Source organism: Periplaneta americana, chromosome 8 (assembly GCF_040183065.1).
Source record: "Periplaneta americana isolate PAMFEO1 chromosome 8, P.americana_PAMFEO1_priV1, whole genome shotgun sequence".
NCBI classification, from domain to species: Eukaryota; Metazoa; Arthropoda; class Insecta; order Blattodea; family Blattidae; genus Periplaneta; species Periplaneta americana.
In genome coordinates, this window is record NC_091124.1 from 1,040,517 (window position 1) to 1,068,450 (window position 27,934).

At 35.0% G+C, this 27,934-nt stretch overlaps 1 protein-coding gene across 3 annotated transcripts in view; it reads right to left on the reverse strand.

Moving 5' to 3' along the window:
- The window catches only part of LOC138704404 (peptide transporter family 1), a 168,236-nt gene that overhangs the window by 83,262 nt on the left and 57,040 nt on the right, over window positions 1-27,934 (reverse strand). For 2 of the 3 annotated variants that reach the window (XM_069832250.1, XM_069832249.1), the window contains exon 2: window positions 21,248-21,300. In XM_069832250.1, coding sequence (XP_069688351.1) covers window positions 21,248-21,300 — 53 coding nt within the window. Of the gene's footprint in view, window positions 1-4,805; window positions 4,875-21,247; window positions 21,301-27,934 lie in introns of those variants that run through there. The other variant, XM_069832251.1, reaches the window with a different exon arrangement.

Genomic DNA, 27,934 nt, shown 5'->3' on the forward strand with positions numbered 1-27,934 from the left:
TATGTTGCAAGATGCGCGTGGAGTACTACAGAAATGGTGACATGCATCCTTCCTGAATAGGTTTCCACTTGAACGTCCCACATTAAAAACTGATCGACGTAAGACAACATGCAACGTATAGCTTTGGTAATTCCGGTATTTCTGTTTTGAGGAATAAAACAAATGAATGCAGACAAATGAAGCCTTGTGAAGAATAGTTAATTACATGTGGTGAGATCACGAAATAATTGAAACTCTATACAGATAAACGCAGCAACTAAATAGTAAAATGCAACTAATAAATCTATTTACTGTGACCACCCTATGAAGTGCTACTCTTTTGCTGCTTTGCCTGCCAGAGGCTCCTGCTGCGATACGAGACGTTCAGCTCAAGATATAGCGGATTTCACGTGACATTAGTTCTTAAAAAGCTAATATAGCATTCTTTTCAATGTCGCCAACTGTTGCCAGATATCACCAAACCAGATACAATCACAATCCTATGTACGAAACACACCCCCACCCCTACCATCGACAACTGCACATCGCAGAGCTAAGATCACCAGTGGTTCAAGAGATACTGAAGACGACGACACATAGCGTCGAAACGGGCCGTCTGTCGAAGATAAATACCTTTTTAACAATTTTAACACTTTTAACGTGTGACAGAGTAAATTTTATGTTTTTAACAAAGTGTTAACGAGAACTTTAATCAATGAATAAATATTATTTATTTATTTATGATTGATCGATCTAATATTAAAATATATTTTATGTAGCAAAATGAAATTAATTGCTTTGAGAGAACAATTTATGATTCATGAGACCTAACCTAAAAATTTATTGACAATTGTGGAAATTCACTGCACCATCGATTTTCGAATTTTTTTCTGAAAACCTCTAATTTTCACCCCTTTTTCAAAATAACTTAGAAAAAAAGTAGCGAAATGACCTAACCTAATCTAAATTTCGACTTAGGCATCAATGCATCGAACTGTTAAGGTAAGAGAAATTAATGTGTTTGTCAGATTGATGCCTAAGTCGAAATTCAGGTTAGGTTAGGTCATATCGCTCCTTTTTTTTCCCCCCCAAGTCCTTTTGAAAAAAGGGAGTAAAATTGGGGGGTTATCATAAAAAAAATCGAAAATCGTTGGCGGAGTGGATCTTCACAATTACCAATTTATTTTGATCAAATGAAATTAACATGAAACTCCGCAAACCGAAAACCACCTGAATCATGCAAGTGAAGTGGGTAGGCTTTGGAGACACTCGCACGTACACACTTTAACATGTTTGCTGTTTATTTTTGAATTATTACTGTATTATTTTATTAATAATATTATTAATTACGTTGAAATTTCAAATGACACTCGCTAGTAACTTTTGTTTCATGACCGTTGGCAACATCTTCAAAGACAAACGATGCTGCCAACATAACAGAAAGTAACTGTCAGTCGTAGTATTTTCAGTACCGAAATTCGAAACAAAGTTGACAAAAGAAAATTCAACCTGACGGCTGGAAAATCACTATAATCCAGTAACATATGCAGTAATAGGGGAAAAGTAGTTAGGTTCCACCCTTACGGATGAAGTAAAAATACCTGCACTATACTGTATGTATACAAGGTGAGCCAAAAGTAATGTCATTAATTTCAGGTGATTAATCTCTGAGACATTTCAAACAGAAAAGTTTTAGCTTCCTTTTCCAAATAAAAATTGTTTTATATGAAACATTTCATAGAATGTTTTGGGAAAGTCATTGATTCTATTTAAGAGAGCAGCGTATTATGATGGTAAATGATTGAAAGAATTTCAGTTTTATCCTTTAAACGTACGTTTTTGTATCAAATTTCTTCACATTTAAAGGACAAAACTAATTTTTTTTTTTCAATCATTTATTATCATAATACGCTGCTCTCTTAAGGGGTTAGGTACAGTTTATAGCAATAAAATGTTTGGAAATATCCAATATTTTTTTCCTGCATTAGTACTGTATCTTGTACATTAATGAAAATTGGTATGTGTAAAACACTGTCCTTCTGCTATATGAAAAACATATTTTTACGATTAAAAATTATTTATGTATATTTTTTTCGAAATTCAAAATGGTGGCAGTTCACTGTGCAGTGATGAAGCGTTTTCCTCATAACTCATAAACTTGTTAACTTTTTCATGTTCTCTGTCTTTTATTTTATTGCTGAAACTCATGTTTACAAATTACGCTCTTTAAACTACATTCCTTAATAAATAATATATTTTTTTTCATTATACGAATAAGGAGTAGCGGACAGCCGATGAGGGGTGGTCCTCCAGCTTGGGGATTGGGCGAAGGGCTAACAACCCATCACCGTAAAAAAACAGCTTGTTACGAAACCTTCAAATAAGCATCGGAATGGGACTGATTCTCTGGCACGACCACAGCAAAGGAATATAGAGTGTTAGTTGGGAGGCCGGAGGGAAAATGGGAAGATAATATTAAAATGGATTTGAGGGAGGTGGGATATGATGATAGAGACTGGATTAATCTTGCTCAGGATAGGGACCGATGGCGGGCTTATGTGAGGGCGGCAATGAACCTTCGGGTCCTTAAAAGCCAGTAAGTAAGTATTATGTGTTAGAAGAAAATACTGATATTTGACCATTTTTTAAGTGAATTTATTTTTTATCAGACAATCTATCAAAGGTAGAGAAGTGATCTTGCATCATATTGTAGATATAACATGCATATACACGAAAAAATTTCATCACAGAATGTTGAATAGTTTTTTAGTTATGTGGGAAACGCTTCATCACTGCACAGTGAACTGAATTTTGAAAACAAATGTGTAAATATTTTTTTTAAATCTTAAAAATATATTTTTTTTTTCATATAGCAGAAGGACAGTGTTTACACATACTAATTTCCATTATTGTACAAGACACAGTAATGGACGAAAATATGTTGAATATTTCCAAAATTTTATTGCTCTAAGCTGTACCTAACCCCTCAAATTGACTGAGCACATTGGGAATTAAATCAATGTCTTTCCCAAAACACGCTTTGAAGTGTTCATTAAAAAACAATTATATCAGAATATGTACGACAAGAACTTTCTTGTGTTAAATTTTAACGTACCTTGTTAACATGTTTCGACCTATTTTGGGTCATCTTCAGAACTGGTCGTTGTTGGTCTTGGCGCCTCTTGTTTCCTGTGAGGGTGCGTTCGTAGTGTAGAGTCAAAGAGTGTATGTGTTTTGAAATTGAGTTGTGTGTTGAGAATATCGTTGGGGTGTGTTTTCGTGTGTCTGTATATTTCATATTGTTCTAGTGTGTTGAGTTTCTGGCTTTCAATTTCAAAACACACATACTCTTTGACTCTACACTACGAACGCACCCTCACAGGAAACAAGAGGCGCCAAGACCAACAACGACCAGTTCTGAAGATGACCCAAAATAGGTCGAAACATGTTAACAAGGTACGTTAAAATTTAACACAAGAAAGTTCATATCATATATATTCCGAAGTGATACAGTGTTAAAAGTTGTGTAATCAAGATGAACAATTATATCTTTAAAAGGAAGCAAAAACAAGCATACAGGAGAACCTCTATTATCCGTGGTAATAAAGGGGGTGGGCTGAACGGTTAATCGAAAAAATCGGATAATCCGTACCATAGAAGAATTAAGTGTTGAATAATGCAGTTTCGAAATTTTCTCCGTGGTCATGTGTTTTAACACATTAGGTGGTGGACCAGAAGTTTTAAGTATAATAGCTCTGTTGGAAAGAGTGGGTGAAGAAAGAGTAATGCTGAAACTGATCAGGAAGAGAAAAAGGAATTGGCTGGGTCATTGACTGAGAAGAAACTGTCTACTAAAGGATTCAGTCGAAGGAATGGTGAACGGGAGAAGATTTCGGGGCAGAAGAAGATATCAGATGATAGACGACATTAAGATATATGGATCATATGCGGAGACAAAGAGGAAGACGGAAAATACTGTAAGAAAGACTGGAGATTGCTGGGTTTGCAGTAACAGAACACTACGAATGAATGAATGAATGAATGAATGTCAATGACGGGTTTCTAAGGGCCAAGGAAATTTCCTATGATAGATTTCTGTTGAAAGATAGGAAAACTATAGGTCTCATGTTATAGATTTAATTAATTTATACACTTTATCCTTGTTTTTTATTAAGTATCGCACATTTGTAACTCCAATCTCGTATTTCGATGTGAGATGAACCACAGTTCCTCTTTTCCAAAACCACTCAATTATATACACTTATCTCGATACTTAGCACAACATATTGTATTCTTTTGGCACTTCTGAAAGACGTTTTGCAGAGAAATCAAACACTTCACTCGAACAGTAGATCATAATGTGTAAGGACAAAGGCTTGCATTATAATATCACTCTATATAAAAAAAAATACGTACTAATGTATTGTACAGTACTCAATATTTTTTCTGCAACCAAAAAGGAGAGAATGACGCGGATAATCCAACAATCGGTTAATAGGGTGACGGATAATCGGGGTTCTACTGTAATTGCATTAAACTTTTTTTGTTTGAAATATCTCAAAGAATAACCCCCTGAAATTAATGGCATTACTTACGGTCCACCCTGTATCTGTGAGGTGATAAACAGCTGACGGGTGAATCTGGCATAGATACAGCCCGATCACTGGCGATAAATTTCGCAAACAGCAAAACTACATACAGCACGGTCCACTGTCAACTGTCCCGTTCCCCGTTACGTATTGTTGTTGTCGTCGTCGTCCGGATTTGGAAGTGCGAACTCCGCTGTAGCACACCACGTGGACACACTCACTCACTCACTGCTTTACCTTCTGCAGGCCCATGGCGAGCTCGGCAGCGCACCAGAACTCACTGACAACACTGAGCGAGCGGCCTACCCGGAGAAAGGCAACAGGACTGCAGGGGGCGTGGCTTAGACCAGACCGCTCTGTGCGAGAGCAGGTGTGGAGCAGGCAGGAAATCATCACCATCACCATCATCACCATCATTTTCTCCTTCTTCTTCTTCTTCTTCTTCTTCTTCTTCTTCTTCTTCTTCTTCCACAACTTTCTTTTCCCAATGTATTATAATTTTTCCGTAATTCTCGTTCGTCATATTTTCTTGCCATTTTCTACATTTTCATTCAGAAAACTTCAACGTGACTATAATTAAGGGTTTATAGTACTATCACAGTTTAATATATATAGTCACGAAGCTTGAGTTGTGAGGGTAGGGGAGTAGTGGGTACAGTGAGACACAAAGTATTAAGACATATGTATGCAAGTGAAATTTCAAGTATTTTTAAAATCAAGTGCAATAAAAATAGACATTAAAACATGGAGTACAATAATACATAAACAAAAATGTTAATAGATAAAGGACATAATATACAATGCGTGTTTGTCAAAAAAATGCAAATGTCTCACTGTTCCCATTCAGGAGGGTACAGTGAGACACCACAGTGTCTATTAACGGACATTCAAATGATTTACATTTATTTCAAAACAAAACAAAAGCTTGCTGTCTCTTTATCTTGCTATGTTCTGTAGACTCATTTAGAATCATTTTGAGTCTGACTTCGAAACCATTGAAACAACTGGAACATTTGGAAAAGTGAATTTTCCATGACTTTTCAAATTTTTGCGAAAAAAATAAAATGAATTTTTGGTGACAACAAAGCTTATAATTATAAGAATTTAATTTAATTCTTTATTATTTTTTAAATATTTTCTTAAATTTTGTGAATAAATTTTTATTTAAGAAACCATTAAAATGTAATGTATCCATTATTTAAGCTATAGTTCCTAAATTGGTTACTAGTATGTTCATTTTTAATGTTAGTTGCTGGTGAATGTACGAGGGGGATCCAGGAAATAACGACCGTTTTGTTGTAATGATTAAAAAAAATATATATTTATTTGAAAAAAAAAACAAAGTCTGTTACATAACTGAAGCTTCCTTTACTTCTCTACATAATCACCACCTACATTTAAACATTTGTCGTATCTGTTCACTAGCTTTAGAATTCCCGTGTTATACTCCTCTGCCGCCAGTTCATTAAGCCAGTTGTTCACTGTCTTCTTCATCACTTCCAAAACGCGTACCACCCAGAAAGTCTTTCAGCTTAGTGAAAAGGTGAAAATCGCTAGGAGCAAGGTCTGGACTATAGGGCGGATGATCAAAGATTTCCCAACCGAATTGATCCAGCAATTCTCGAGTTGAACATTTCGCACCATTTTCTCACATTTCTTTCATTCATTACAGTATCACCATACACTTCTTTCAATTGCCGGTAAATTTCTGCAGGTTTCAAATGTCGGGCATTCAAAAATCGAACCACACTCCTCACCTCACAGTCGGCGGGATTATCATTCACGTCGTTCATTTTGAAGTAACACAAAATGCACAATGGCGACTTGTTGCAACCAGTACTGACAACATTATGAGAACACATGTTAAGGAAGCCAGTTGACCTTCAAACAAGGAAGGGGAGTCAGCTGCGCAGCAGGTATGCGCGAACGGTCGTTATTTCCTGGATCCCCCTCGTAATATAATTACAGTTTGTTTTTGCAAATCATTGGTACATGGGAACAGTGAGACGTCTCAGTGTACCCCTCAAAGGCATGTCTCACTGTTCCCTTTACGCATAGTTCGTTTAAAAATTACGCCGTCACTTCAAAATCAGAACAATAATGACGAAACTTTGCCAAACATAATCTCAAATACCATAGTATTAGGTAACAAAACATTCATATTTGTATTTCATTTGTATATCCAATATAACCTTCATTAAACACAAGCCAAAATTTTGCTTCTAGAGTGAAAAATTACGAGTTATTTTTTCATCACTCACCTTTATAACTAGAATCAAATCGAGTATGAAAATACTGTTACTTTACTCATGCAACATACAACTCCACTGTTACAAACATTTCAGCATCAAAATTTACCATCTAATAAAATGTCTCACTGTTCTCCCTGTCACACTGTAACCACTTCTCCCCTACTAGGAACAATAGACTGTGCAGATACTATTTCGCATTGTCTGTGATAAGGCTATAGTAGCGATCCTAGTGGTTAGCAGCTATCTATGGATGCATATTTACTACGTATTGAGCTTCGTGACTGTATATAGTAGACTGTGGTTACTATTAATACTAAGACACAAAACTTCCATATTGATTTTATTGCTTTAAACAGCTTCTCATATTCTTAGCTTCAAAATGTAAATCGGCCTAATCATAATTCCCAGTTTTCCCATGATATTTCAGCAGAATTATCGTTTCTGTATCGCATTTCGCGCAGTTACAAAGCGGTAAAGTGTAAATATGATTTTGTGGGTTGCGCCATTTGTGCGCCTGAATCAACAAAACCGGCATGATAGCTATATCATCTCCTTGTTTACGATAATTGGATACGTCACTGTTGATGATAAAGGTCACATTATCACGGTATACGAGCCTATACTTCAGGTAGGATTCGCCAGGTTTGGAACCAAGACTTTCCGATATCCATTGCCTATCTGGTGCAATAAATATTCTGCATGCCAGAATGATACCTAATGGCTGTCAACTGTCACTGAACTGAATAAACATGCGGGAAGTGTCTGTAGAAACAACGACGGCTTCTTACGTAATGTTTCGTCCGAAGTAGAGATTGGCAAACCGGGGAAACCGCGGAGAGAACGAGTACAGGGTGTTCTGTTAGTCACCAGGAGTTCCTCCATTGATATTCACAATGTGTGTTGCAGCTATGCCTCGGTAGACGATCTTATATTATGAATTCGATTGCGTGTAACAATGAGTGCCTACAGTACGTGAAAAAATACACGTTTTCCTATTTTAGTACTGTCTGATTTGTTTGCCTGGCTTTCGAGGGTCGTACTGGGACGGACCCATGTATTCACGGTGGCCCATTGCGCCCCTGCAAACCCAGCATTCTCCAATCTTTACTATTTTCTGTCCTCCTCTTAGCCATATATCTTAATGTCGTCTATCATCTGACATCTTCTTCTGCCCCGAACTCTTCTCCCGTTCACCATTCCTTCCAGTGCATCCTTCAGTAGGCAGTTTCTTCTCTGCCAGTGACTCAACCAATTCCTTCTTTTTTCTTCCTGATCAGTTTCAGCGTCATTCTTTCTCCAACCACTCTTTCCAACACAGCTTAATTTCTTATTCTGTCTGTCCATTTCACACGCTCCATTCTTCTCCATATCCACGTTTCAAATGCTTCTATACCTGGTAAGGTTTATCTTGTCTCAGTAGCAATAAAACCAAGTCCCTTCAAATGAGGGTAGAGATTATAGGAAGGTTGTAAATTTTCAGTATTCCTTTCAAAACCTTGTTATTGTACAGGCTGCCGGAACTCAGTTTCTTGAAAGACAAGCTCAGTGACGGAACTACAGAGTATGGAGATATTTTGTTATTTTATTTTGCGCTACAGAATGTATCAACTAGTCCCTTCCGACACTGGATGAATGGACGGCACGGCTCCACTCCCCAATCGCCATAACAACACAGACGAAGTAAGACATATCTCCTTTCTCTCTCTTTTCACAGTGAGACAAGATACATCACACAGCCTTTAGTCGTTTCTCTTCACTATATGTTTCTGCACCGTATAATGCTACACTCCACACAAAGCACTTCACTAGTCTCTTCCTTAGTTCTTTTTCCAGAGGTCAGCAGAAGATGCTCCTTTTCCTATTAAAAGCTTCCTTTGCCATTGCTATCCTCCTTTTGACTTCCTGGCAGCAGCTCATGTTACTGCTTATAGTACACCCCAAGTATTTGAAGCTGTCCACTTGGTCTACTGCCTCATTTAGAATTCGCACGTTTACCTTCTTTACTTTTCTTCCTATGACCATGGTCTTTGTCTTGTTTGCATTTATCTTCATGCCATACTGCTCACAGCTGTCATTTAGCTCCAGTAGCATATCCCTTAGTATCATCTCCTCTTCTGCTAACAACGCCATATCATCAGCAAATCTTATGCACTTTATTGTTCATACTCCTACTATCACCCCTCCCATGTTCTAAAACAGTTCTTCAGTAAATCCTCCAAGTAGATGTTGAACTTAAGACACATTTAATAAAGTTCTAATGAATAAGTGGTAAACTTTCATGATCGCAGCTCAAAATCTATTGGAGGGTGATAATTTTGAAATTTATAACATATGTTTAGGGGAGAATCCACTGAAAATCATGAAAATTTTCCAAATTATTCTCATTTAATTTCTTTAGAATGTATGCTTTCATATCCCAAATAGATTTAGTTCAATTATATTTACAAATATGTTTGATCTTTTTAATTAAGGAAGAAGAACTGTGAAACTTATTTTTTCATTAAAGAATTCTTTTTTACAAATTTCTCATTACAAATCTAGTAATTTTTTGTCTAAAGTTGGCTCTCTGAAGTTACTAGATGAATGTAGCGGAGGAGAATTTTAATAGGTATGTGTTACTACATAATATTAATTTTACTTTCAAATCTATTTTTTCGTAAGTTTATTTTTGTTGATTCAACACCAGCTTTTTATGCCAAATATTAATCAATCTGGATGAAATTTTTACTGCAAGTATTTATGAGGTAGCTGCATGTTTCTATGCATTTATTTTGTGAGAAATGCTGCTAGTTTATTTTATTAATATTTTTTTCATGAATTATAGTAAAAATAATATTTTAAAAAGTTCAAAAATATTTTTGAAAGCGAATAAATGAAATATTTTATAAAATGAATGCATATAAATGTTTCCCTATGCCTTGTGAATGTAACAAAAAAAAAAAAAAAAAAAAAGGAAGCTTGAAAATTGAGATCTTCTACTACGAAGTTGGGTTTGAAAATATTTCTAAAAAAAAAAAAATTGAAATATTATAAAAAAAAAATCATAAGCTAAAAACATTTGGGAGTAAAAAATTTTGATTTTATTAGTCCTTTACATAGTAAACATCGCCTCAAAATTTGGTTAAAAATTAATTACAGAGAAAGTTGTCATTTTTAGTAGAGTGTCCCCTTATCATATTGAACGGGTTACATCAGCTGCTTGTTTATGCGGATGACGTCAATATGTTAGGAAAAAATCCACAAACAATTAGGGAAAACACGGGAATTTTACTTGAAGCAAGTAAAGAGATAGGTTTGGAAGTAAATCCAGAAAATACAAAGTATATGATTATGTCTCGTGACCAGAATATTGTACGAAATGGAAATATAAAAATTGGAAATTTATCCATTGATGAAGTGGAAAAATTCAAATATGTTGTAGCAACAGTAACAAATATAAATGATACTCGGGAGGAAATTAAACGCAGAATAAATATAGGAAATGCCTGTTATAATTCGGTTGAGAAGCTTTTATCATCCAGTCTGCTGTCAAAAAATCTGAAAGTTAGAATTTATAAAAAGTTATATTACCGGTTGTTCTGTATGGTTGTGAAACTTGGACTCTCACTTTGAGAGATGAACAGAGGTTAAGGGTGTTTGAGAATAAGGTGCTTAGGAAAATATTTGGGGCTAAGATGGATGAAGTTACAGGAGAATGGAGAAAGTTACACAACACAGAACTGCACGCATTGTATTCTTCACCTAATATAAATTAGGAACATTAAATACAGACGTTTGAGATGGGCAGGGCATGTAGCACGTATGGGCGAATCCAGAAATGCATATAGAGTGTTAGTTGAGAGACCGGAGGGAAAAAGACCTTTAGGGAGGCCGTGACGTAGATGGGAGGATAATATTAAAATGGATTTGAGGGAAGTGGGATATGATGATAGACACTGGATTAATCTTGCTCAGGATAGGTACCAATGGCGGGCTTATGTGAGGGCGGCAATGAACCTCCGGGTTGCTTAGAAGCCAGTAAGCAAGTACGCAGAACGCTTTCCAGTGCCGTAAACTGGCTTGGTGAATGATGTTCTACAAGAACTAGGCTAGATGTAATCGGAACTGCATCTCTGCGCAGTGAGGTCATTGAACTTTGCCGCTATTTAAAAATAAACAGCACATAGACTATGATTTCGTTCGGCTTGTCTAAACCCTATGAATCGTGTGGATTCAAGGAAAATGCATGCATTACGTTAATTAGCAGACACGCCTGAAATACAGCTGTCATTCTGTTGTACTATAATTGTATTACATAAAGACACAAAGATGAGATGTTATCTCGTTCCCATAGCGACACACTGCTTTCTATTGTCACGTGTCTTCCACTGAGCGTGAACGACCCTGAGGACTAGGACAGAAGTGGCGCGTGGGTGCAGGAAATACCCTACACACACATACACACACACACACACACGTGTCCTTACACGATTATCCACCGTACGCACCAACGACTCTCGTACTTTGAGGCAATCTTGTCACTATTATAAACTTCCTTTTTGTAGGCGATCATCTGTCGGTAGCAGAACTAGGAGATTACATTCAAAGGTTGACATACAAAACAGGGCGCCACTCTTGAGTTTCTTGTACAGAATCAAATTTTCGTCAAATTCAATTTTTCACAAGGCTTTTTCAGATTTGTCAGTACTTAACAGGTTTTACTGTTACACCACTTTAACAATGTTTGTTTATTTCTTATAGTTCTGCTGTTCTTCTGTTATAAACAAAAACCTTATGTCTTCAAATAGTACATTATGCAACGAGCCTATAATGGTAGTAATTAAGACGCGAGTATGTTTATGAAACGAGCGCAAGCGAGTTTCATAATTTTCATACGAGCGTCTTAATTACCATTATAGGCAAGTGTCATACGACTTTTTATGCTCGACCATATTTCTAACTTGAAATTATTCATAAGTATTCGTGTTATGGTTATCTAAGTGAAGAGCGGAACTGGCCTTCTAAATTGTGAGATGTGCGCAGACGCGAAAGTATTGATTTTTTCCGAGGCACGAATGTCATTGACCTTGATATAATCTAGAGAATAACATGAACATTAATCTTGATATAACCTGGAAATTGATTTAGACATTGAAAAACGAGATGACAAATGAATTTATTTGAATATTATTTACAATTAACGCTAATTATTATAGTAACAGAACATAACCTTCTGCGACAGTATTGGATTTCCAGCCTCCGTGACGTTTCGCTAATTGTCTTTCGATTGCATATCCGAGAATAATCGATACTTGCGGTTTTATAATGGTACAATGGTGATTTCTCATTGGCTGAACAACTGAAGTGTAATGAATAGGTGTACTTTAATGAGGTCCATTAAAGGGCTGCTACCAGGTGTATAATTACTACATTTCGGCATGGTCGAGCATAAAGTAATAAAACAAACAAACGAATCGTCTCTCGCAGAAAAAACTAATAATAATAATAATAATAATAATAATAATAATAATAATAATAATAATAATAATAATAATAATAATAATACAATCGCCTCTCTACAAAATACATGCTCAAAACTAATAAAAATAATACAATAAGTTTTATTTAAAAATTAATTGTTTATCAAAGTGAATAAAATATTTTACGATATACTTATTGTAACTTCATATTACAATACTCGGCAGGTTATCAAACTCGTATTGTAATACGATACTGATATCGTAAATATCGTAACTGTTAATCCTTTAATATATCTTTACATAATCGAAAAATACTAACAGGTCCACCGAACATAAACACGTTTCACTCAATGTAAGGGATTTCGTAAATGTCCTGTCACTTTTTAATTATTAATTTATATCACAAATTAGGGCCTATATGAACTTAAATTTATATGATTATTTCGTTTATATGACGTCATTCCATTTTCGGTCAATGAGGTGTAATGAAACTTTGAATTACAACCAATCACAGTTATAAATCGCGATAATTAATACAGCTCGATTTATGAATTTCAATTTACCGCATGGTCGTTCTTTTATTTAGTCAGTGTCGTCGACTGATTCCACGTAAATCAATGAGCATGAATTTTTTTGTTTTTATTTTATTGGGTTATTTTACGACGCTGTATTAACATCTCAAGTTATTTAGCGTCTGAATGAAATGAAGATGATAATGCCGGTGAAATGAGTCCGGGGTCCAGCACCGAAAGTTACCCAGCATTTGCTCATATTGGTTTGAGGGAAAACCTCGGAAAAACCTCAACCAGGTAACTGGCCCCGATCGGGAAATGAGCATGAATCCATTGTACTAAATAAGGTGCGAAATCCTACTTCCACATCTACATCTTCATCTTCTAATTCCATGTCCATTGTACTAAAGAAAATGACACTCCTTCATAACAATTGTTCATTTAATTAATGTATTAACCAGGTTATTTGTAGTTATACCACAGTCTAGTATATACAGTCACGAAGCTTGAGTTGTTGAGGGTGCTAGGAATAATAGACTGTGCAGGTACTATTTCGCATTGTCTGTAATGAGGCGATAGTAGCGATCAAAGTGCTTAGCAACTATCTATGGATGCATATTTTCTATGTATTGAGCTTCGTGACTGTATATACTAGACTGTGGTTATACTATAAAATATTGAAATTAAATTATGATTTCAGCAGATAATGAAAACGTATTTTTGTTATAACAAGAGAAAAGCGCAGTGCATGTAATTAACATTTTTAAACTTGTGTTTCGCTTTTCTCAATTGGCATTACTGAATAACATTCAATTTCTTTATTGCAGTAATCGTTATTCATCTATTTCAACTTCACAATGTCTGAATAGGTTAAGTATTTATAAATATACACTTATTAACATTTGTGAGCGAATTTGAGGGATATATTATTTACATTTTTATTTTATTCACGAAATAGTCCTAATAAATGTCACTAGAGGTCTGAGATTACTATATAAAATACGTAACAGAATTAATATCAACATACGTGCATTGCAAATGGCCTAGGCTAAATCCGCAACCTCACGGAATAATTCTTGCAGTCTGACAGGTCGTCAACGGCAGAAAACATAGTGCACTCACGAGGTATATTAACACATCACAAAAACATGTCATGGTAGAAACCCACAAATAAGCTTGCGGGAATCTTTATAACTACAAGGTCAGTCTTTGTCTAGAAAATGCTGTAACACACCAATAGCGAACATTATGACCAAACCATAAGCAAGATAAACCGCGTCGGCAACAATGTAATCAGCTTTCGGAATTTTACGCTGTGGCCAAATCAACATTGCACAAACTGAATTTTCAGTCCTCTTCCTTCGGAAACTACAATAACAAACTGCTTCCTTGCGGTTTTATTAATTTCCTGTTTCTGTGATGTACATTCTCCGTACTTTCTTCATAAAACTACCATGAAAATCCGTTATTACAATATAGTGCAATTAGGAAGTAAAATTTTCAATTGAAACTTACATTTCGTCAACGAATTAAGGAATCTATACTAATAATAAATCTGTAGCCAAATTTTTTCTGGTAATTTTCGATTTTCCAAAAATAATTGGTGTTAACATGTATAATTAACCATCCTGAAACCGAAAATCGCTTTATTGAAAATTTTGTTTGTCTGTCTGTCTGTATGTTTGTTACCTTTTCACGCGATAATGGCTGAACCGATTTATATGAAAATTGAAATATAAATTAAGTTCGTTGTAACTTAGATTTTAGGCTATATGACATTCAAAATACTTTATTTAAAAGGGGGGTTATAAGGGGGGTCTGAATTAAATAAACCGAAATATCTCGCTTATTATTGATTTTTTGTGAAAAATGTTACATAACAAAAGTTTCTTTAAAAATGATTTCCGATACGTTTCATTCCAAGCAAAATTTTGATGGGACCAAATTGCACCAAAAACGGATGTTCTCTGAATCAAATGATCATATTTTAATTATTTGCATGTAATAAAAATTAAGAAACATGTTAAAGGAATTATCATTGCACTAAATGAGTGGTCTCTGGACCAAAATGATCGCATTTTAATTATTTAAATACAATTTAAATTAAGTGACATATTAAACGATTTATCCTTCTATCAAACACGAATGTTCACTGGACCAGATGTCCTATTTAAATTATGTAATTATTTTATATTTATTTCTAACGGGTGCAGCGGAGCGCACGGGTACGGCTAGTGTTTGAATAAAACTTGCTTCCCTTGCTTTATTACCTAATACACTAGGGATTTACTATACGGTAAGTTTGTTCCAGCACGGTTCAGAATCGATTCTGGACTGCCTTCTCTTGCGTAGTATCTCGATGTGCGTTCCAACAAGCCTTGATCTGGTTTTGAACCGATTCTGAACTTACAGTTTCCTGTTCCTGGAACTGGTTCTCGATTAAGATCAAGAACTGGAAATTCTGAACTGCTGACGCATATAGGCTATTCCATATTAAATCGATCAGTAAAAAACCTCGCATTTTTTATACTCTAATTTTTTCCCTATCTATAGAACGTGCTGAGAAGAGCGCATTTTCAAAAATATACTATCGAAAGTCAAACGGTTTTCGTATTATTGAGCGACAAATTTAGCGTATTTTATAAAAACAAGTCTCTTTCGGCGCTCAGAACTCTGGAACCATTTACTGCAGAACATTGAACGAGAGCTCATTTTGAAGCTGATATTTGGTAGGTTATGTTAAGAAGTAATCCTTATTTTTATTGTACACAGAGAGATAGATAATCTGATTTTACTTGCTTTTAGGCTTTTTGGCCATTTGTAAAAATGTAAAAAATTATTGAGAAAAAACCTTGCATTATTAAGAGGAATTCGGCATTGTTTGCTTAGTGGCTCGGCATTAAGTTTCGAGGGTATTAAATAGATTATTTTCACACGCCTAGACATGAATGGCGCAGTACCGCACGCACTGGCCGAGAGCTGAAGATAAGCGAGCGTTGGGCGTCATTTTACTCCTGTGTTTATGAAAACTTGTGATAAAGCTAGCCCAGCTATGCGCTACTAGACGAAACACCACGTGTTTGTCTCCTGGCCTTGCTTGTCTCGGCTAGCTTCCGTCTCACAGTCAGCTGGTTAGTTCACGCGCGTACTATTTATTTTCTTTATTTGATATTTTCAATACTTTCTTATCAACATACCATCAATAAAGAAATATGTGTTTATTTGTACTTTCAGTGCGGAATCTAACTATATATTTTTAAAATATTTTTTTTCCTAGGCAAAGGCGTCTTAATGAGTAAAGATCTAAATTTCTCCATTTCCATAAAAAGTAAGAAAATCTGTTTATATGTCAATATAAACTTTAATTTCTCAGCATCAAACTAAACCATGATTTTGATCATTAGGTGAAAAGGTTTGGGAGCCACAACAGTTTAAAGTTGCTAATTTTATGAAAATACGATAAATTTAAATATTTTTAATTTAAACACTATGAAGTTCTGATGCCTCAAACTTTGCACAAAGCATTGTATCACAGTTCTCAACGTACAAAAAAAGTTTCATTGTATTTAGAAATTGTAAGGTCAATTTTCTTTATATTTCGGTCGATTTGAGATGGAATAGCTCATACGCAGTTGGGTTAATCTGCGGTTGAGGTTAAAATGCTTCGAGACTGGGCAGGTTAAAATAAAAGTAATAGTCAATCATGAGTATTTGGAAGGTGATAGTGATGTATTTCATAATGATTTATTTCGGAAGTAATTTTAATATGAGAAGAAATTCCGAAGGCCGTGAAGGAACAATGTTTCAACAGCGTAAAATCCCGAACTAGTTCTGCGAACGTAGTCAACTAGCGCATGCGTCGAAAATGTTCGGTGTAGTTCGTAACCACAGAGTTCGTAACTCGTTCTTAATGGCTTGCTGGAACAAACTCAATGTAAAATTCTTGTGACGTCACAGATTGCTCGAAAGAATACGTAAATGATGACTGTCAGAATTAGAATGATGCAGTAAATGGATGTGATATTTGTGTTAACACTAATATTATGTGGTTTGTCAGTCCTTGGTACTGAGTGAGTCTCTACACCAGAGATGATAATCACATGTGCGAAGTTGTACTGATCTCCAGAGGGGCTAGTAATTAATATGGTATGACGAGATGCACGCAAAACTGGAATATAGGAAGATAGAGGAGGCAGACCTGAAGTCCGGAACTAAATCAAAATTGTATTCGATACTTTTCATTTTGGTTTCCATATCTTCGTATGATTTATAAACAGAATAAATTAATTCGAAAATTTACAAATCCGACAGTTCTGAATAATGAAATTATTCGAAAATAGTCTATTTGTTACAGCACAGACTGCTTTCAGTTCGCGAAACCACTCTGTTAAAAAAAACCGCGGTACAAGGACTGGGAAAATATTTTCTTATGATATGATAATAGTACATTATGCAACGAGCCTATAATGAAGGTAATTACGAAGCGAGTATGGATATTTATGAAACGAGCGCAAGCGAGTTTCATAATTTTCATACGAGCTTCTTAATTACCATTATAGGCGAGTTTCATACGACTTTTTATGATCGACCATATTTCTAACTTGATATTATTAATTTTCTTTGTATCTGACCTTGACCAATGTCCCGTATGTTGTGAGATGTTGGCAGACGCGAAAGTATTGATTTTTTTTCCGAGGAACAGATGCCCACATTGACCTTGCTAGGCCATAAGAACCTACAGAGATAACATTGAAATTAAATTAGACATTGAAAAATGAGATGATAATTGAATTTATTTGAATATTATTTAAAATTAACGCTAATTATTATAACCTTCTGCGACAGTATTGGATTTCCAGCCTCCGTGACTTTTCGCTAATTCTCTTTCGATTGCATATCCGAGAATAATCGATACTTGCGGTTTTATAACGGTAGAAAGCTGACCTGTCATTGGCTGAACAGTTGTAACCTGAGTCGTCATTGGCTGAAAGACCTGACCTTTAATGAGTAGGTGTACTTTAATGACATACATTAAAGGTCTGCTACCAGGTGTATAATTACTACATTTAGGCATGGTCGAGCATAAATATTATTTAAGTTATAACACAGAATAAAAGCTGAATAAACTACAGGAAACTAAATAATGAACTAAGAAGAGAAATTAATAAAACAAAAGAAGACTGGATGAAAGAGCAATGTGAAGAAATAGAGGACATAGAGAGAAAAGAAAGATATGATTTAATGTACCGCGAAGTAAAATGTTTGGACTTCACAAATAAGAATAGGAAATCCATGTGGTTGATAGAAGACGACATCGGAAATGAAATAACAGACAAATAAGGAATACTAAACAGATAGACGAAATATGTAGGAGAGTTATATGAGACAAGGGATCGTCCAGATGACTTAGCTATAGAAAACGAAGAAGCCGTATCAAAAGACGAAAAAGGATTTTCTATTTTAAGGGGAGAGGATGGTATTTTTTAAAACTTTTTCCCTATTTGGTTTAAAATATTAATTTTTTGTATGTAGAGAGCTCATAGCTGTGGCAACTCAGCCAAATAAAAATATTTTGAAAAAAAAAAAAAAATTATTTGGGGGCCCAAATTTGAAAAAAATATACCCAATGCAGAATTGTACTGAAACCGATATATCTAAACCGCTTTTAAAAATAGATTCAACCAGTTTTTTGCCATGTATTTGCAAAAGCATGCTCTACAAACTGTCTGTAACAGAATTTTGATATCAGTCCCTACGTTTGTAAAATAAACAATTACAATTTAATAACAGTTTTCTGATTTCCTTTCTTGGAAACAAACGGACGTATTTTTAAAATGAAATCAATTAACAAAATTCTGTTACAGAGAAAAGTTTCCTAATAGTCTAAAGAATGTGTGTTCTAAATTTCATGCATGTATCTTTAATAGTTCAGAAATTATATCCATTTTTGTCTAGCAATGTAGCAAAAAAAAAAAAAATGAAGTTACTTGAAACCGATAAAAGCGGGCGTGTGATTTAAAAATCCATAGCGCAGGAAGTTTAAAAATGACGTCTCAACATCCGAGAAGGGCACAAATACCCACAAAATGTTATGCAATGCATTCCACACATATCAAAGGGTATTTTAAAGAAAAAAAAATGTTTTTGAAAATTTAATTTACCGGAAACAACAATAAAAGTGGGCGAGTGATTTAAAAATCCATAACGCAGAATGTTTAAAAATGGCGATTCAACATCCGACAAGCGCACAAATACCCACAAAATGTTATGCTATGCATTCCACACATATCAAAGGGTATTTTAAAGATTTTTTTTTTTTAATTTACTAATTTTTCACCAAAAAATACCATCCTCTCCCCTTAAGCGAAGAAGTTGAAGTAGCGCTTAAGGAAATGAAGAATTGGAAAGGAACAGAAGTTGATGGAATCCCCACTGAGTTAGTGAAATGCTTGGGTGAAGACAAGAAGAAAATACTATCATTATGCAAAGAAATATGCGAGAAAGGCGAATGGCCTGAAGATTTTACGGAGAAAGTGTTTATTTCAATACCGACGAAAAATAATGCCAAGAAATGTAAGGAGTTCGGGACTGTCAGTCTAATATAGCACTCGACGAAGATTCTCTTGCGAATACTGAATCGACGTTTATATTTTCAGATGGAAGAACAGTTGGAAGAAGAGCGGTTTGGCTCTTCAGGAAGGGAAAGGATACGAGAGATGCAATAGACGAAAGATGCCTAGAGAAGAATAAAGAAATACAGTATTTGTGAACCTAGAAAAGGCTTTTGACAGATTGGAATAAACTGATGGGGATCCTAAAGAATTTTATACGAAGGAAAAGAAACAACAGTTTTCAAACCTGAAATTATTACTGGCTTCATGACACAGCAAGGCATTATGATACAACAATCACAACGGCCTCACGAAGACAGATGTGTTCGTACTCCGTGACCTTGCGTTCTGGTAATCACGGAAATCTGTTGCGGACGTCGTGGAAACATTTTCGTTGCATAATCTCTAAGCTATGAAGTCAAATGACTCTCGCATTCTTTGATTAATAACACAGTACAATCTGAAATAAGCTGAACTTTAGATTTTATAAACGAGTTATATTACCGGTTGTTCTGTATAATTGTGAAACTTGGACTCTCACTTTGAGAGAGGAACAGAGGTTAAGGGTATTTGAGAATAAGGTGCTTAGGAAAATATTTGGGGCTAAGAGGGATGATGTTACAGGAGAATGGAGAAAGTTACACAACACAGAACTGCACGCATTGTACTCTTCACCTGACATAATTAGGAACATTAAATCTATACGTTTGAGATGGGCATGGAGTGTAGCACGTATGGGCGAATCCAGAAATATATATATATATATATAGAGTGTTACTTGGGAGGCCGGAGCGAAAAATACCTTTGGGGAGGCCGAGATGTAGCTGGGAGGATAACAATAAATTGGATTTGAGGGAGGTGGGATATGACGGTAGAGACTGGATTAATCTTGCTCAGGATAGGGACCGATGGCGGGCTTATGTGAGGGCGGCAATGAACCTCCGGGTTTCTTAAAAGCCTAAGTAAGTGAATAAGTAAGTAGACAGACAGACTAGTACTAAAATTATTATATTTCACGTACATCATTCCCTGATAAATTGACTCGTAGATACTGAATATGAACAAAATCCGTCCAATAGGTTAGTAGATATCGCTGTACACAGACAGACTAGTACTAAAATTATTATATTTCATGGACACCATTCCCTGATAAATTGACTCGTAGATACTGAATATGAACAAAATCCGTCCTATAGTTTAGTAGAAATCGCTGTACACAGACAGACTAGTACTAAAATTATTATATTTCGTGTACATCATTCCCTGATAAATTGACTCGTAGATACTGAATATGAACAAAATCCGTCCAATAGTTTAGTAGAAATCGCTGTACACAGACAGACTAGTACTAAAATTATTATATTTCGTGTACATCATTCCCTGATAAATTGACTCGTAGATACTGAATATGAACAAAATCCGTCCTATAGTTTAGTAGAAATCGCTGTACACAGACAGACTAGTACTAAAATTATTATATTTCGTGTACATCATTCCCTGATAAATTGACTCGTAGATTCTGAATATGAACAAAATCCGTCCAATAGTTTAGTAGAAATCGCTGTACACAGACAGACTAGTACTAAAATTATTATATTTCATGTACATGATTCCCTGATAAATTGACTCGTAGATACTGAATATGAACAAAATCCGTCCAACAGTTTAGTAGAAATCGCTGCACACAGACAGATACTGTGTCCAAAACTATTTTTTCGATATGAGCAATGCCGAAAACGTATATTTTCGTGAAAATCTGGAAATCTGTTTTTCTCAACAACGATTTCTCTTAACATTTCGTATATCGGAAGAACGAAAGATAGTAGGTTCGGATGTTGTACTCACTTCTTCTGCGTACTCGGGGTCATCCTCTGCATTGTTGTCCAATAGGGCAACCGCTGAAACAGAAGAAAATAAACCAATATAATACAGGTCAAGGGGTGCGGAATGGGAGCAGTTGTCCATTCACACAATGTGGGACACGTCGTTAATATAGACGAGGCTTGAAGAATGGGCAGTGGGGTCAGAGAGGCCTCGCAAGTGGTACACAGCGCTTGCAAGTCAACGATAAGCACTGCAACACCAGCTTACCATTCCGCGGTATCGGGTTCGAACCTCTGCGCTGGCTGGAAATTTAAAGGTTTTATCAAATTAAGTTTTATTGTCGTCCACATGCCTTTACTAATCATTACAAATACCATAATAATATACTATATATTTTTGTGCGAGATCGTGCGTATTTGCTTGCTTTCCGCACAGAACCAATACGCGGTAAGTGTGAAATACCACATTCAGTATTCCCAACGTAACACACATAACAATTTCCCTCTTCTTACCGCTTAAGCGCGAGATTCATTTTACTGCTTTAGGCTTTTAACACATTATTTTTAGAGACGTTTAACATAGTAATAAGTATAAATTGGAAACTTACCACTGCAATTTCACCTAAATTGCACTGTTAATTATTGTTTTTAAATATTTGCAAAAATTAAGTAAACTCTACAACACCACAAAAGTTACTGCATTTGTAATGCAAGTAACATTAAGGAAGCCGTGAAAAAATCAACAAACTTGCCGATGTTATTACTGCAATATGTTATATAAATAATATTGTTAAAATATTAAAATGAAAAATAAATCATTACATAACCTTACCGTTTGTTTTAAGTTCGCATTTATAGACTGGGGGGGGGGGAAAGACAGACGTATATCGCGGCCTGCTGGAGTATAGTAAACACAGAAAACATTTTATAGCAACAATGTTGACGATAGATATTTTAGTTTTTAAAAGTTGCCGTCAATGAACAGAAACCAAGATGGAGATTTCATTGCAACTAATTAGAAATTCCTCTTTCAGGTATATAATAAACGATCTTCGCACAAAATAATGTACGATACACGAGCGGTATGTTTGTTTTCATGTTCTCGGAAATTAAAAAAGCTCAACTACGTTTCGCTTTTTCAATCTTTTCCTCGAACATGAAAACATCAACATACCGCTCTTGTAACGCATATTACTATTTCGTTGTTGGTAAATCTATAGCATCTATTAGATGCTTTATGGTTGTGCTACAGATGGAATTACTTGTCAACAATGTGACGCTGAAACGTGTGTTCAGGTTACTGCCAAGCGACAGTCCTGATGTATTTTTTTATTTATTTTTATTTTTGATGATTGGTTAATTAATGTTAACCCGGCACACTCACAATCATACAAATTTCCAGACTTTAGACACCCAGGGAATTTTTCTTCTTCAAGAAGTGAAAGTTCACATGTGGTTTAGTAATAAATATTTTTTTCTCGAAAATTTTAATGCACTAGTTTCCGAAATAAATGTATGTTACGGGTGGTTTGAATCACCCTGTATTTTCTGTTCTTTTATTTAAATTACTAGCTTAAAGCACCCAGCGTTGGCCGTGTTTCCATTTTTTTTGCTTCTATTTTTAATAAAACTGGTTGTTAAACTTTTCGAAATCTCGGAAACTCAACTACAGACAACCAAAACGAACTATCGTTACTAAGCTTTCCTAGTAAGAAAGATGAATCTTCATTAAAGAACTTCGTAGCCAAATTCCTGCCAGGATTAACTCAATTCAAAACAGCTGAAGATCAGGCACCGAAAAGAAAAAAATCATCATGTTCCTTACGTCCGAGTTTGTATAATTGAGGCGTTAAGTTTGTTCTTACGATTTCGCGTTCACTGGAGACATCTGCTGTCCACAATGCGAACTAATGGTGACGATTTGCAAGTCATGGTACAGTTTACATTTCATCTCGTTTATCATCTGCTTGATAAGAAAGTTGTCAACTTTGCGAGATGAAGACAAAATAAGATCTCAAAGATAATAAAAGTCTGGCAATGACGTAAATAACCTTTCCCCTCTGATCACAGACTTCGAATTTCTTCTATCTTATAAATTCAATCTCAATTCATTATACAGAATATGAGGAACAAATGAAGGGAGAGACAAATTACCAGGCCTGCACATATACAAAGGGGAAAACAAACGACTACACACGATACAGAGAAAGAAAAGTAAAAAATAGAAAAACAAATGACTATTATACAGAGAATAGAAAAACAAATGTCTGCCTATTGTGTAAATTTACCTACTGCATAAAGAATAAAAAATCAAATGATTCTCCATTGTACAGAGATTGGGTAGAAATGTCTATCCATTACACAGATAATAGAAACACAAATTACTACCTATTATACAGAGAACAGAAAACCAAATGACTGATTATTATACGGAGAATAAAAAACAAATAACTGCAACTATACAGAGAATGGAAAAAAACGACTGCCAATTATGCAGTGAATGGAAAAACAAATAGCTGTCTAGTATACAAAGAACAAATGACTACACATTTATCTTTGTAGATAACTGAACAAATGACTACCTATTGTACAAAATATATATTACATAGAAAAGAAAGAGGGTACAATGACGGCCTATTATAAAGAAAAAAAGAAAAAGAAAGACAACTGAACATCTATTATACTTTAAAGGAAAAATTAAGTGCCTAATAACTAGGGTAGAGGGTGGTATTTTTTGGTGAAAAATGAGTAAATTTTCCCACAAAAAAAAAAAAAAAAAACTTTAAAATACCCTGTAATATGCGTGGAATGCCTAGCATAACACTTTGTGGGTATTTGTGCCCTTATCGGATGTTGAGTCGCCATTTTTAAACTTCCTGCGTTACGGATTTTTTAATCAATCGCCCACTTTTACTGTTGTTTCCGGTAAATTAAATTTTCAAAAAAAAAAAATTCTTTTTTCTTTAAAATACCCTTTGATATGTGTGGAATGCATTGCATAACATTTTTTGGGTATTTCTGCCCTTACCGGATGTTGAGACATTTTTAAACTTCCTGCGCTATGGATTTTTAAATCACACGCCCACTTTTATCGGTTTCCAGTAACTTCATTTTTTTTGCTACAGTGCCAGACAAAAATGGATATAATTTCTGAACTATTAAAGATACATGCATGAAATTTAGAACACACATTCTTTAGACTATTAGGAATCTTTTCTCTGTAACAGAATTTTGTTAATTGATTTCATTTTATAAATACGTCCGTTTGTTTGCAAGAAAGGAAATCAGAAAATTGTCATTAAATTTTTAATTGTCTATTTTACAAACGTAGGGACTAATATCAAAATTCTGTTAGACAGTTTGTAGAACATGCTTTTGCAAGTGCATTGCAAAAAACTGTTTGAATCTATCTTTAAAAACGGTTTAGGTATATCGGTTTTAGTACAATCCTGCATTGGGTATATATTTTTTTTTTTTTTCAAATTTGGGCCCCCAAATAATTTTTTTCAAAATATTTTTATTTGGTTGAGTTGCCACAGCTATGAGCTCTCTACATACAAAAAATTAATATTTTACACCAAATAGGAAAAAAGTTAAAAAAAATACCATCCTCTGCCCTTAAACAGAGAAGAAGGGCAATACACCTCATTACTTCGTATATTACACAGAGAAGAAAGGAAAAAGAATTGATTACTTACAATACAAAGAGGAAAGGAAAGGAAAAACCAATTGACTTCCTACTATAGGGGATTCCACGTTAAGAAAAAAGCATTCAGCATAGAAGGCTATTCCATCAAATGTCCAGTTGGCATAGAAACGCCTACCAAGGACAGAGCTTCTATAATAAACTAAGCAAGGCCTTTAAAACAAATGCTTTCTTCTTAACATGGAATACTCTATATGCAGAGATGGAAATAAAACAAATTACTATCCATTATGTAGAAAACAAAAGAAAAAGAACTGAATACCTATTATACATATAGAGAAGGAAGATAAAATAATTGATTACCTATACAGAGAAGAAAAACGAAGAATTTGTACAGAAACAACTGACTACGTATACAAAAAAATAAAGGAAAAACAGCTACTTAATATACAAGAAAAGAAAAAATACGTATCATAAAAAGATTAATTCAGAGATACAGAGCTTCAAACATTTTAAATCTGATATAACAGCATTGCGCAGAATGACATTCAAATGTTTCTAAATTGCGCTGTGATTGTTGGAGGGAAATATTTTGTCAGGAGGGAGATATGTTATTATGGATTCAATACATGCAGGAAACGAAAAAGACGACGTAATGTGCGTTAAGTTGTTATTCCAGGGAACGCTTCAATAATAATAATAATAATAATAATAATAATAATAATAATAATAATAATAATAATACTTACTTACTTACAAATGGCTTTTAAGGAACCCGAAGGTTCATTGCCGCCCTCACATAAGCCCGCCATCGGTCCCTATCCTGTGCAAGATTAATCCAGTCCCTATCATCATATCCCTCCTCCCTCAAATCCATTTTAATATTATCCTCCCATCTACGTCTCGGCATCCCCAAAGGTCTTTTTCCCTCCGGTCTCCCGACTAACAATCTATATGCATTTCTGGATTCGCCCATACGTGCTACGTGCCCTGCAACAACAACAATAATAATAATAATAATAATAATAATAATAATAATAATAATAATAATTACCGACTACATATACAATAGCCAATATATTATTATTATTATTATTATTATTATTATTACTTACTTATTGCCTTTAAGGAACCCGGAGGTTCATTGTCACCCTCACATAAGCCCGCCATTGGTCCCTATCCTGAGCAAGATTAATCCAGTCTCTATCATCATATCCCACCTCCCTCAAATCCATTTTAATATTATCTTCCCATCTACGTCTCGGCCTCCTCAAAGGTCCTTTCCCCTCTGGCCTCCCAACTAACACTCTATATGCATTTCTGGATTCGCCCATACGTGCTACATGCCCTGCCCATCTCAAACGTCTGGATTTAATGTTCCTAATTATGTCACGCTAAGAATACAATGCGTGCAGCATTATTATTATTATTATTATTATTATTATTATTATTATTATTATTATTATTATTATTATTATTATTATTATTAAAAATTCTATTAGAAAGTCTGACGAAAAAATGAACTCTTATGATTACAGACACTTTCTATTTCAAGAGGCGAATTTCTCTAACTCCCTCTCCTGTAGAGATACCTTGTGTTGCCAAACTCAGTGGAATTCTTGCTATGGAATAGTACGTTATACAACGAGCCTATAATGGTAGTAATTAAGACGCGAGTACGTTTATGAAACGAGCGCAAGCGAGTTTCATAATTTTCATACGAGCGTCTTAATTACCATTATAGGCAAGTTTCATACGACTTTTTATGCTCGACCATATTTCTAACTTGAAATTATTCATAAGTATTCATATTATTATTCTTATCTGACTGGGGAGCGGAACTGACCTCGTGCAATATCTCGTAAATTGTGAGATGTGCGCAGACGCGAAAGTATTGATTTTTTCCGAGACACAAATGTCATTGACCTTGATATAATCTAGAGAGTAAAATAAACATTAATCTTGATATAACATTGAAATTGATTTAGACATTGAAAAACGAGATGAAAAATTGAATTTATTTGAATATTATTTACAATTAACGCTAATTATTATAGTAAGAGAATATAACCTTCTGCGACAGTATTGGATTTCCAGCCTCCGTGACGTTTTGCTAGTTGTCTTTCGATTGCATATCCGAGAATAATCGATACTTTAGCTTTCATATTGCTTTCTGATTGGTGGAACACCTGAACTTTAATGAATAGGTGTACTTTAATGAAGTCCATTAAAGGGCTGCTTCCAGGTGTATAATTACTACATTTCGGCATGGTCGAGCATGAAGTCTATTATTGAATTTAATTTTTATATTGTACTTGCGCCAATGCGGAGAATAATGGATGAAATTTGTACAGTATGTTCAACAACTGATAATGAAAATATTGTTTGAGGCCACTAAAATTTCGATTTTTCTGTTAAAAAATAAGCGTAAATTTATTTAGTGATATTTGCCTAAATTTTTCCAGTATGCAACCACCACGTTTTCCATACTGAACTTATGTCGCATTCAAATTCAAGTAAGCACTTCAAGTGTTGCCTCCACGTGCCAGATATCGCTAAGATAGCAGTCTAACAATGCAGCGGGGGGCGATATCTAATCTTGTTACAAAACGTTACATAGCAAATTAAAACAGGAAACTTCAGACTTTATTATAACTTAATGAAAGTGGCCACTGTGAGCTCTTCGCCCTTCTTTATTAAGCCTACACTTATCGGCGATTAACTGCTTTATCTCGTATATGTACTGTTAACAGCGTATTAACTTTCAGCTGTTAATTCTGTGGTTACCATGACAACCTTCGTCTGCAAGTTTGAACCAGGCTGAGCAGGATTAATTTTTAGAAGGCGAAAAAAATATTCTGCTTGAATTGAAATTACGTCTTTGGTGTCGTGGTAGCAAAGTCTACCTTGTATTCTAGAGGTCCAGAGTCTGATCCCTACGGCCAGTCATCGCGACATGGATTTTTACTGATTTCCCAAGTCTCTCCGGAAAAATGAGCAATTAAAAGGGACACGACCTGCAACCCTTTACGTCATTCTTGTAAACTCTTTAAGAATGTACAA